This window comes from Vicugna pacos, chromosome 32 (assembly GCF_048564905.1).
Source record: "Vicugna pacos chromosome 32, VicPac4, whole genome shotgun sequence".
NCBI classification, from domain to species: Eukaryota; Metazoa; Chordata; class Mammalia; order Artiodactyla; family Camelidae; genus Vicugna; species Vicugna pacos.
This window is the reverse complement of record NC_133018.1, coordinates 23,494,203-23,506,247: the sequence shown is the minus strand read 5'-3', so window position 1 is coordinate 23,506,247 and position 12,045 is coordinate 23,494,203. Positions and strand designations below refer to the sequence as shown.

General features: G+C 55.2%; 1 protein-coding gene across 1 annotated transcript; it reads right to left on the bottom strand.

Moving 5' to 3' along the window:
• Positions 1 to 2,203: 2,203 nt before the first annotated feature.
• FZD10 (frizzled class receptor 10) lies at positions 2,204 to 5,593 on the bottom strand. Its single transcript, XM_072952923.1, has one exon. The coding sequence runs from the start codon at positions 5,033 to 5,035 to the stop codon at positions 3,290 to 3,292; it is 1,746 nt and encodes a 581-aa protein (XP_072809024.1). The 5' UTR covers positions 5,036 to 5,593; the 3' UTR covers positions 2,204 to 3,289.
• Between the last annotated feature and the right edge of the window lie 6,452 nt (positions 5,594 to 12,045).

Below are 12,045 nucleotides of genomic sequence, written 5' to 3'. Positions count from 1 at the left end.
TTCCGCCTTCTGGGAATTCTGAGCCACCTTCGGGATGCCTCCCTGACTCAGAATAGAAGCGCACAGACGCTGTGTCATGGCCAAGCCCCTGGTACACCTGCGCAGGTCTCCTGTACCAGGCTGCGACCTTCTCGAAGCCAAGGGCTGGGTGCTGCTTCTCCATTTCCCCAGCCCTGGCTTACAGTAGGTAGTGAATAGCTGGCTGCTGGCTGAATAAAGGAAGGAAGGAGGGAAGGAGGGAAGGAAGGAAGGAAGGATGGAGGGAGGGAAGGAAGGAAGGAAGGGCGGGCAATGGACAGCAGCATGACCTTGGCTAATCACCTTCTTTGAGCTTCCTCTGACTACAACCTCACTACTCAGACCTGCCACCCAATACAGGTTCCCGCGCTTCTGGAGCTAAGGCTGTGGCCTCCGCGACGCTGAGAAACCTCCACGCTGAGACAGTCAGCAATGCCTTAGGAATGAATCCGGCCTTGAGCCAGAGCATTCCGGAGCGGGCGGGCAGCTGTGGCCGCCTTCTACCTTGTGGGTCCACAGGCTGCTCCTGCAACTCACCTGTCGTAGGCGACCCGGAGTCAGCTTTGTCCCAGAGAGAGTGCAGTGTACTTAGGAATCTCAGCCGCTACCACTTAGGAGATCGGACGCCCCGGCGGAGCAGGCCCAGCCACAGGACGAATTCCACTGACCTTTGTAAACGAGGCCGCTGTAGTTTTGGGGCTGGAGCCACGCTGAAACCCATCCCCACCCATAGCAAAGGCTCTCACGTGTGCCCTTAAACTTGGGTTTCCTGGGGACCACCGTCTGAAGCCTCCGCACCGAACACAAGCAGACCCAACGCCGCTGATGGGCCCAGTGACTTCGGAACTGAGTGTTTCGGGCTGGCGCCCACCTCAGACACCCACAGCGGTGCCCTGGCAGTTACCTTTCTCGACTTTTCCAAGCTCTGTTTCAAACACATCATTTTTATTTTTTCTAAGAGTTACAAAAAGGGAGCATTACATGCATACATACACACGCACGTTAATACCTCGGTAGTCTTTTCCAGGGGCTGGGCGGGAGCAACCAACAAATAGGTTTTTATTTGGGGGCATTTTTTAAACTTTTCTCCCCCTTTTTAATGCACTGAAGGCTATTCTGGATGCTGCCTCTACTTACTTGGCCTGCCTAGTTGGTGTTTCTGGAACTTGGTGCTAAGCCATCCAAGCTCCCCGCCCGGGGATCCCACCCCTTTCCCCTCAGAAGACCTGCACCAGTGCCCAGTTCTCACGCTGCCGACGTGGGGAGGGTCTGGGTCGTCTGGCTTGGCTCCTCGACACTGTCTCTAGGAAGCAGGCCGCCCTACCTGCAGGCTTCCGCGTACCATTAGTGAGTGCGGAATAAATGCTCAAAATTAAGAGCGCCTTGTTCGGGTTGCAGTTTGGCATCAGTGTGATTCCATCCGATTCCATCCAGCCCGAGCTGGTCCATCCGATTCCCACGGCAGCAGAACCAGACTGTGCCCTTGGATCCCTCTGTGCCTCCGACCCGCTGAACCCGGGCCTACCTCAAGCCTTCACCGCTGTACCACTGCGACGGCAGACACAGGAGAAAAATCAAGTGCGGTGAAGTGCAAAGCTGATTAACTTCTCCTAATGACGCAACACCCCCACCGCCTGCCACCTTCCTCAGCAGACATTTTTATTTCGTCCAGACCTACAGTCTGTTTTGTAAACACGTCCAGGAGTTGCTGCAAGGCCAGCACACTTTGGACCGGTAGTCTGCAGTTCTATCTGGGTACCGTTTGACCTCAGCAGGTCACCTGAACCCTACTCTGATTTAATTCTCCTAATTGGCTGGGTCCACTCTCCAGAGAGATTCCCAGAGGCTTGTCCAGGCACAGGAGTGTATCCAGGCTCAGTAGCCAAGATGCTTCCTGAGGAACTGGGCTACAAGCAGGTCCTCGCATCCTGCGACTGAGAGGCAGAGACAACTTCAAACCTCACCCAATCTTGCAGGTAATTCCTCTGCAACTCGAAATTCGGTTATCCTGCCAACATTGGAATCTCTGCCCCTCTGCCATTGCATACAGATAACCAGTGATCTGTAGAGAGAGACACATAGGCGGGATTTGCTTGAAAAGCAAACAGAGGGAGAAAGTTTTCCCTATTCTGCCCCCCGCCCAGAGAAGGGGACACTCACAACATACAAGGGGCCAGCACCAAACTAAAGAACATATTTTATTTTTAATAAAATACTGGAGCATGAAAAATAGTGTATATTACAAATAGACACCAGCAGGGCGACCCTTTCCTGGCATTTCCTGGGAAGGAGGATAAACTCAGGGTTTGCAGACTGCTTCTAGGGGCCATTCAGGGAAACCATTTGTTTAATAATAGAAAGAGTCAGTAAGCCCTTTGGGCACCTTTGAATGATCCTTCTCCCCTCTCACCCCCCCTTTCCACAAATCGGTCCCAATGTGTATTGGCTTGGTTTCCATTAAAAAGCCACAAACTGTAACACTGAAGAGGTTCCGAGGGCTGGGTCTCTGAGTTCTTTTGTTAGGAGATTTCTTTTGTTGTCTTTATGTGCAGCAAAATACTTGTTTCTCTTTTTATTTTCATGGAAAGGGGGGTGGGAAATGTATTGCACACCGTTTGCGTTCACCAGCATTAGGCCTGGGGGACGTGTCTACCTTGGAGAAGGAGCATTTGTGGAGGCCAGAGGCCGGGGTCTATTCTAAGTGGCTCCGAATCCACTGGACTGTGCTGAGTTGTCACGCTGTCTCTTTCTTCCTGTTTGCACAGAAGTTGCTGTCTGGCAGGCGGCCTTCCTGAGGGCGGGCCCCTGGGACGGCTGGCTCGCTGCAAAGGGACCCATCTGCCTGCCTCTCTCTCTTTGCAGCTGAGCAGAGGCTCTCCAGTTTGCAAAGAACTTATCTCCTCTCTGATTTGTAAATGGATAGCAAAACCAACTCAAACACACAGATGTATATTTATGGAAGGTCCTAAACAAAAGTTTTCTTCACCACAAATTAGTTACACAAGAGGCTACTTAGCTGGAGAGCTCTCCTTCAGGGAAAACAGAACAAAGCAAAAACCTTTAAGTACATTTTTTTTTAACTTTCAGTGTATCACAGCATCCTGGATTTCAGGGTAAAGACTTTTTTTTTTCTTTTACGTTTATTAAAAAAAAAAAAAAACCAAAACAAGCAAGCAAGCAACCAATGAAGAGAAGCACCATGTTTTGGCTCTGGCCGCCACTGTATCCTCTCCGGGAAAGTTTTCCACCCCTACCTTCCCCGCAAGCCCCTTCACACACAGGTGGGAGGCTGGGCGGGGATTTCGTATTTCCCGAGGCGGGTTTTGGGAGGGTGCTGGGCTTTTTTGTAAATCCCGCTGTTGGTGATCACGCTGGCCGGTTTCCGTCGGCTCTTTTTCTTGAACCTGCGGCTGCAGACACTCTGCCAGGACTGCAGAGTCTTGGATGTCCAGATCCACATGCCGCTGGTGATGCCCACCACCAGCAACATGAAGATCTTCACCATGAAGATCTCCACCGCAGGGATGGAGGCGGCCATCAGACAGTCCAGGTTTTTGGTCTGGTTGTTCATTTTGCACTTGTGCTGCGTGGCCAGGACCTTCCAGTACTCCACGTTGAGGCGTTCGTAAAAGTAGCAGGCAATCACACAGGTGGCCGGCACCGTGTAGAGCACGGAGAAGACCCCGATCCTCACCATGAGCTTCTCGAGTTTGTCTGTGTTCTCCCCACCCGTCTTCATCACTCTCCGGATGTGGAAAAGGGCCACAAAGCCCGAGAGAATAAAGGAAGTGCCGATGATGAGGTAACAGGCCAGCGGGATGAGGACGAAGCCGGTGAGGGCGTTGACGTCCATGCTGCCCACGTAGCAGACGCCGGTCAGCTCGTCCCCCGCCACCCTGCGCATCACCAGGATCAGGATGGTCTTCACGGCGGGGATGGCCCAGGCCGCCAGGTGGAAGTAGCTGCTGTTGGCCTCAATGGCCTCGTGGCCCCACTTCTTGCCCGCAGCCAGGAACCAGGTGAGCGTGAGGATCACCCACCACAGGGAGCTGGCCATTCCGAAGTAGTAGAGGACCAGGAAGACCAGGGTGCAGCCCGTGCTCTCCAGGCCCTCCTGGATGACATAGAGCTGTCCGCTGTCCCGGTCGCAGGCGATGCTCTCGGCGCCCGCAAAGAGGCGGATGATGTAGCCCACGGAGTAGACGCAGTAGCACATGGAGAGGAAGATGATGGGGCGCTCGGGGTACCTGAAGCGCGCCGGGTCGATGAGGAAGGTGAGCACGGTGAAGGCGCTGGAGAAGAAGCAGAGCCCGGACCAGACGGCCAGCCAGACCACGGCGAAGCGCTTGTCGTCGCGGCTCCAGTAGACGTCCACGCCCGGCGTGCAGAGCGGCGCGCACGCCGCGCTCTTCTCCACGTGGTGGAACTTGCCCGGGTTGCCGCAGCCGGCGCGCCCCGGCGCGCCGTCCTTCAGCTGGCGCTCCTGCGCGCTGCGCGGACGCTGCGGCCTGAGGGGCGGCGGGGGCGCGCCCGAGCCGCGCGCGGGCGCGTCCGAGCCGTCGCCGGGCGCCTCCATGCACAGGTAGCGGGGGTCGCTCCTGCTGGGGAGCTCGCTGCAGTCCAGGGAGTCGGGCCACTTGAAGTTGAACTGCTCCATGATCGGGGAGCACCCGAGCCGGGCCTGCTCGCACATGACCCGGCAGGCGGGGATGGGCGTGGAGACTTGCTCGGCGCACATGGGCGCGTACAGCGAGCACAGGAAGAAGCGGAGGTGGCCGTGGCAGCCGTACTCCACCAGCGGCGCGAACTCGTGCAGCTGGATGGCGGCCTCGCGCTGGTTCTCGTGGCCCATCAGGTTGGGCATGCGGGTCATGTTGTAGCCGATGTCCTTGCACATCGGGATCTCGATGGGCTGGCACTTGCCGTCGCCCGGACGCTCCATGTCCATGGAGCTGATGGCGGCGCACGAGCCCATCACCTGCAGGACCAGCCACAGGCGGGGGCCCGGGCGCTGCATGCTGGCGTCCGAGGTGCCCTCGCGGGGAGGTCCGCTGCCCTCAGCGCCGCCGCTCCCGGGCTCGGGCTGCTGGCCCCGGCTCCTCGTCCCTGCTCGGGCCCCCGCCCATGCCCGCCCAGCCCGGCTCCAGCGGTGCGCAGAGCTCCTCCCCGGCCCTGCTCTCCGCGCGCGGCCTCCGCCGAGGTGGGGGAGCCGCGGAGGAGAGGAGCAAAGTTTGCGAACAATACCGGGAGGCGAGAGGGGCCCGGAGCTCTCGGCGCGAGGCCCGGCGCCGGCTGCAACTCACTGCCGCGGCAAACTTTGGCCTCTCGTGGGAGCGCGCGGCGGCGCGGCTGGGGAGGGCGGCGCGGCGGGCGGGCGGGCGGGCGCGCGGCGGCCTGCGGCTCGCGGCGGCTCCGCCCTCTCCGCGCCGGCCCCGGCCCGGCCCAGCCCGCAGCTGTTCCGAGGTCTGGTCCCGGGCTGAGCCGGCTCGCGGAAAGGCAAAGGGGGAAAAAGCAGCGCGCTGACAGGCCCCGCCCCCGGGCCGCGCGCCCCGCCCCGCCGCCGCTTTGCATGAGAAAGCCGAGCCCCCGGCGGCCCGCCCCGGCCCCCGGCCCCCGGCCCCCGGCCCCGCGCCGCCGCCCTCCCGCGTCCGTCCCTCCCGCCGGCCTCCAACTTGGCCTCTCGCTGCCTCCCCGCCTGCGCCCCTGTCCCTGGGGTCCCCTGGGATCGTCCCCGGCCCCCCACGGGCGCCGGGGTTACCGGGAGTTCGGAGACTGGCCGAAGGAGGGGGCGGGCTGGTCCGCCGCAGGGGCCGGGGGCGCATCTCCCCTGCTTTTTATGGTGGTCCTGGGCAGAGGGCGCTTTCAAAGCGAGGTGGGATTTGCGTTTTATGGCCTTGGCCATAAAGTGGCCCCTTAGCTTGTAAACCTGCCCGCATCTTCCCGCGGCTGCAGAGTTACCAGGCCTGCGTCGGGGCCCCGGCCCCGGGGAGGGGTGCTCTCTGAAATTTCAAAGGAAAGAGCCGAGGGCGGGTGGGATGGGGCGGGGCTCTGGGAACCCAGGTTTTAGGGCCGCTCCTCCGAGGTCTCCGCCAAGAAGGCGGGGAGGGGCAGGGGCGGGAAGCTTCCTGGGACTCTCAGGTCCCACCCCCACCCCCTCGGGAAGTGGGGACTCGGTTTGTGGGCCAGTGCCCCCCGCCCCCGGTGAAGCCGCGGAGTCGAGGGGCCTCGCGCCAGGAGGGCTGGTGATTTCTTCTAGGCGGCGGAGTTTATTTATTATAGGAAGTCATTCGCTTGTCGGGTATTTATATTATTTGGCGAGTGATTTGCCGGGCCTGCTCCCTCCTTGGCTACAGACCCTGGGATGCTGCGGAATTGGCGGTGGGAGGTGGGAGGGCGCTGAGTCAGCTGGCTCCGAGGGTCCCCAACTCCCGGGGGAGGGGGAGGCGCCCATGCCTCTCGGTTTGCATTAAAAGGGGGGAAGGAGCGTCCTGGCTCAGCGTCCTTGGATCACCCCCCTTGGATGGGGCCAGTTCGTCATAAAGTCACTTGGAACACCACGCCCCCCTCCCCCCGTGGCGGCTGTGCGCGGTGGGCGCCCACACCCACGGCTCACCTCCAAAGAGCTTGCACCGCGCTTCACCTGGCTTCCGGCATTAACCCTTCGATAAACAGTACCCCTAGGAGGTGGCCGGGTCTGTCTCCTCTTAGACGCCTTCCGAGGTCAGGATCCTTTAAAGGTTTGCTGGAACTCCCAGGATCACGCACAGAGGGGGCCCTCGGAGGACGTTCCGGGCGGGAGGAGCGGGCGCGGCGCGCAGAGGCCTCTCTTTCTCAGGCTAACACTGGAGAGGTGTGCGGTGTGCACAGACGTCCCTGGGAATCGGTGCTGGGCCCTCTCAGCCTGGCCGCCTTCCCCGGGCTTCGCAGGCGCCGCAGACGCTGCGGGCTTCCCAGCCATTTCTCGGAAGCGCCCCGGGAGGAAGCTGCTGTCAGACACTCGCCCCTGGGACGCCTTCTGTGAGCGGTGGCGGAGGTGGGGCACTTCCCCTGAGAGAGAACTCACGTACCCACTTCTTCCTCCCACCCATCCACCCACCCACCCACCCACCCAGCGGAGGACGAGAGGAGGCTAGGACGCGCCTGGCCCTGAATCAGGGTCCCTGGATCTGGGTGTGAGGCGGTGGAGGAGGTCGGGGCGAGGAAGAAAGTGGAGGGAAACGTGGTGCAGGGAGATGCCAGCGCAGCCGGAACCGCCTTCAGCTGGAATATTCCCCCAGATGCTTTTAAAAGGCTGCCTTTTTTCTTATGATAGTTCGGGATTTTTTTAGAGGGGGGTAGTTTCTGGTTTTTTGGATTTTTTTAGGTCTAGTGAGCCGTTTTCAAAACCTTTATGTGAAAAAAAAAAAGATTCAGCAGACATCCCTTGGCTTTTCTAGAATTTTCCTTGCCAAGGTCCTTCCTTGGGCATCACTTCCCCTCTTTTCCTTTCTTTCCCCCAGAAACTAGGAAAATGCCAGCGTGAAAGAGTTAGGGAGAGCGCCCAACACCAAGAGCAGGGTGCGCTATTTGAGAGAGCACTTCCTAATTGGTCTTTTATGTGCTGCTTTAATTCAGCCGCGTTCAGACCCATTATTGGAGCTATAACCACTCCAGATTGCCGCCTTCTCTCCGTGTTTTTTTTTTTATAAAAATGTCTGCAGAAGTGCTTCGCTCTGCCCAGCTGAGAGGGAAACCAACAAATAGACATTATGATAGAAAAATGAGGGCTGAGAAATCACCAACTGCAAGATAACTCTGCAACTAATAAATGAAAAGGGCCTTTTGATGGCTCCAGCTGAAAAGATATTTTATTTTATTTTTTTTTCCTGTGTGTGGGATTTGAGATGCGTGATTCTAAGAGCGCTGAGGTCCCCTGCTGCTCAGCCCTGCCTGGCAACTGGACCCCCTCTGGCAAATGTGATGGAGAACTGGGAGGAATTTTATGGCTGTCTCTCCCCTCAGCTCTTTTTTCTTTTGTCTTCTTTGAAGAATGACTTTAGACATTTTATTTACATATTTAACCATGGATGAAAGCGGGAAAAGAAAGCATTTGGGGCTGTCGTGGGAGTAGTGATATGTTTAAATTAATGGAAATCTTATTAGGCCTCTAAAATTTTGAGCAAAGGTTTTTCCTGAAACTTTATCATTAAACATGATTTCAAATAACATGCAGGGACAAGGAATATATATATATATATATATATTTTATTTTTACCCCAACCACCTAAAAAAAGAGAGGAGAGCTACTCTTCAACATTAATTACCTTCAAATTCTTGCAAATGTTTACCCAGAAAAGTATAAGGTTTTTAAACAGGAATATTTAAGAAGACAGTATTTTACCAAGAACTAAATATTTTTGGATGGAAGGGGATTGCGAGAGGCTGCAGAGTTTCAGCTCGTTCTAGTAAAGTCCAAAGCAGAAAAGACTTCCACGCTGATACTGCTAAAAATCAAAGTTGTCTCTCTCCTTGTGATGTTACAGTCAGCAGAAATTATAAGCCCTGGACGGGGTTTCCTGAAATGAGATTAGAGGAAACCCAGAGTAGGCTGTTTAAGGTGAAAAATACTGAATGTTTCAGCAACAGAAGTTAAAGCGTAGACTTAGCACCGTGCAAGCTAATTGTAAGAGCAAACTCTAGGACTATCAGCAACGCTTAGGAAAAGACACAGATGAGTGTTGGTAAAGTTGAAAGTAGAATGTGGCTCAGTTATCTGTGTTTTCCAGGAACTCTCACTTGGAACGTCTCTCTTGGCACATGGAGACTCGGCGATGCTGTGAACTGACTGTTGTGTTTCTCCTTTTATCTTCTAATGTCATCAGTGTTTGTATTTCATCAGCAGTTTTCCAGTTCTCCTTTCAAGTAAGAACGAGAGGAGATGGGATCTATTTGCCAATAATTGCCTGACACGCAGAGGGGTCTCTGATCCCAAAAGGCACTGTTTTCGCTGACCTCATCTGGTGTGACGTTTCTGCAGAAACTTATTTATCAGATTAAAAAAAAAAACCAGGCATGGAAAATTCTATTTTCTAACCAAGTAGTCATGCTTATCCCCCACGCCACCCCCCTGCCACCCCACCGCCCCGCATTTTTCCCCAAGGAAAATACCTTTAGTCATCTGAATTGACACTAACTAGAGAAACTCACAGCGTGTACCACCCGAGAAGCCGTGCAAACTGCAGCAAATTCAACAGGCACACAAGTTTTAATTACACCTAAAAACGCGCGTCGTAAGACGTGGGGGCGGGGAGGGCGGGGGCGGCGAGAAGCAAACAGAAAAGCACCCACATCATAAAACGGATGACTGGAGGGTGCTCTGTTTCTCCAGCACAATTTAGGCGGTGATTTTAAGGCCACTTCCCTTGAAATGTGGTTTGAAAAATTACCAAAGGTTCCACGGGGTGCATTAGTGTGAATTGCAAATCAGAGCATGTCTCTAATCCTCCTTTCAAGACCCGGCTTTGGATCACTGGCGTCTACCGGGCTCCCCACTGTTTCTGGCGCTGGAGGGACCATTCAAGGGGACAGCGTCTCCCTCTATTCCCACACTCCAAAAAAACAACACCGCAGACAGACACCCTCCAACTAAATTAGATTAAACTCCTTCTCCTCCACATCGCATTAGCCTTTTCACTGCCCGAGATTCACTATTCAGCGCCTCCTAATTTAAAGATACAGTATTTCTTTCTCATCTCGACAGACACACAACAAACACACCGAGAAAGGGGACAAAGCTGGCCTTCGATGTAAGTGCTTCCAAATTACAAGGACATTATCTGTTTAAAATATAGGAAGGCTTAGCGCATGCCTGCTCTGAAACACAGACAAATTGACCCTTCACCTCTGACAGAGCTGGCCCCTAGAACAAGGACTTGATGCCGTATGGAACTGCTTTGGGGGGAAGAATGATATGGGGGGAAGGAATCAGGGAATGCCAGGAAGACGGAACAAAAGCGCACTCCTGTGTGTGTGCCTGCGTGCCTGCTCTACTTGGCTCTGCGTCTGTGTTTCAAACCGCTCTAAGTAACAATCTCTGAGAAGCGAGCACAGGATAGGAGCTCAAACTTCCTTTTTGGACATAATTGCTTTGCTTCTTTGCTCCCCTCCCCTGGCGGCTGGGGAGATATTGATTTAATTACCCACCTTCCCATCTGTTTCTTTTCTGCTTTACGCGTCCGCCCTGGGACCCTTTCACTGCCTGTCCCGAGGAGCGAAGGAAGAGGTCAGCCCCTCCCGCAGCCCGCCGCCCCTGCCCAGGTGAGGGAGGGCGATTAGGCAGGGGAACCGTCCCTTCAGGGACACAGTGGAGACCCCCACAGCCTGTTCCTGCCTGGAAAAGAAGGGAGAAAGGACGCCCCCATGTTGTCCTTCTGCCGAGTCTGTAACCACTTGGCCAAAAACCACGTGGTATGACTGGGTAGGATCTGGTCTGAATCCCCCTCCACCACGTTCTAGCCCCATGACCCGGGGAGAGTGCATTCCTGTCTCTGTGCCTCAGTCTTCTCATCTGAAAAATGGGCACCAGTTGGGTTCCCACGTCACAGGGCGCAAGGAAGAGGATACTGTAATTACAGGGGAGCGTTTAGAGCAATGCGGACATGTGGCAAGTGCTGGGCTCGCGGCAGCTGCCACGAGGTTGCGTGCGATGCAGCACCCCTGGAAGGCGGGCACCATCAAGGATGCAGCAGGGCAGGACATTTGCAAACAGGGGTCCGGGGCAGTGACGGCATTAGGACCCAAAATAATAGAAGCCAGTAATTCAGATAAGTGAATCATTAAAGTGACTCATGGGAAACGGCTCAGGGAACCCCAGGAAGCAGGTGGTCGGAAGAGTCCCATTTTTGAGACGAGGAACTGAAGTTTGGGAGTCAAAGTCACCTGCCGAGGAGACATGGCTGAGGAGGGACAGAGTCAGGATTCAAAACCAGGCAGTGGGCTCTGAGCTCCCTCCGCTGCCCTGCCTGCCTGGAAACTGAGTGTGGTCCAGCCTGGAGCCTCAGGAAGGGCCCCTGTTTTGGTATCTTGCCAGCAGCCAGTAGAAGGAGAAAGGCCTGGCTTATGCTTTTTCCTTTCCTGCTGCACTGGGACCCCTCTGCCAACTTCTTATCGTCTTGATGCTCTGCTCGCTTGTGTCGGAAGGGAGGGTTTCTTTAGGGTCACAAATGGCGAGGAAAAGGGGGAGGAGACAGAAAGTGGGAGGTTCGTGTGTTGATTCACCTCTGTCCTCAGCTGCGTGACCTTGGGCAAGTGGCTTAACCTCTCTGAGCTTTGCTGTAAAATGAGGGTAACACCGACACCTCCTTTATAAGGTCTAGGGTAGGATTAAGTGAGACAACTCATGAAGTGCTTCGACCTGTGTCTGGCCCTGGGATTAACCACTGTATAAACTCTCCGTCCAGTCGCCTTTTGCCTTTTCTTTGTTAAATTCATCGTTTGTCATCCCTGGCTGGAAGGCAGGATGGTTTGCCAGCAGCATCACTTACCAGTCTTTTTCTTTCCAGTTGAACTGCTACACTTGTAGCTTCCCTGAATTTAACCAGGAATGAGCAGCTGACAAGTTGGAGGTAAAAACAGGGGTGGGCCGCTGGACCCAGCTGCGGGGTCCCTGATTTCCCGCGGGAACTGCCCTCAGCCCCTGCGGGTCCCTTTCCAGGACGTATGCTGCTGAGTTAACAGCAGATACTGTCCCGGGTCCTCCAGGCAGCCCACCCCTTTTCCTCCAGCCTGGATCTGAAATGTGGTGATGACTTTTCTGCTGGCTTTCAGAGACAGTTCAAGTTTCCGCCTCGTTATCTCACTGCAAGAAAAGAAACTCATTGAAATCGCCCCTCATTGTAAATGACAATTCAAATGCAAAAATCCCATTTTTCTCTAAGGTCCAGAATAGGGTCAGGAAGATACTTTTGCTGTCCCTGCATGCATTTCACCCCCCCTCTTTTTTTCTTTCATAAAATAACACTTGGGAAGAAGGTCTTTGTGACCGTGCTT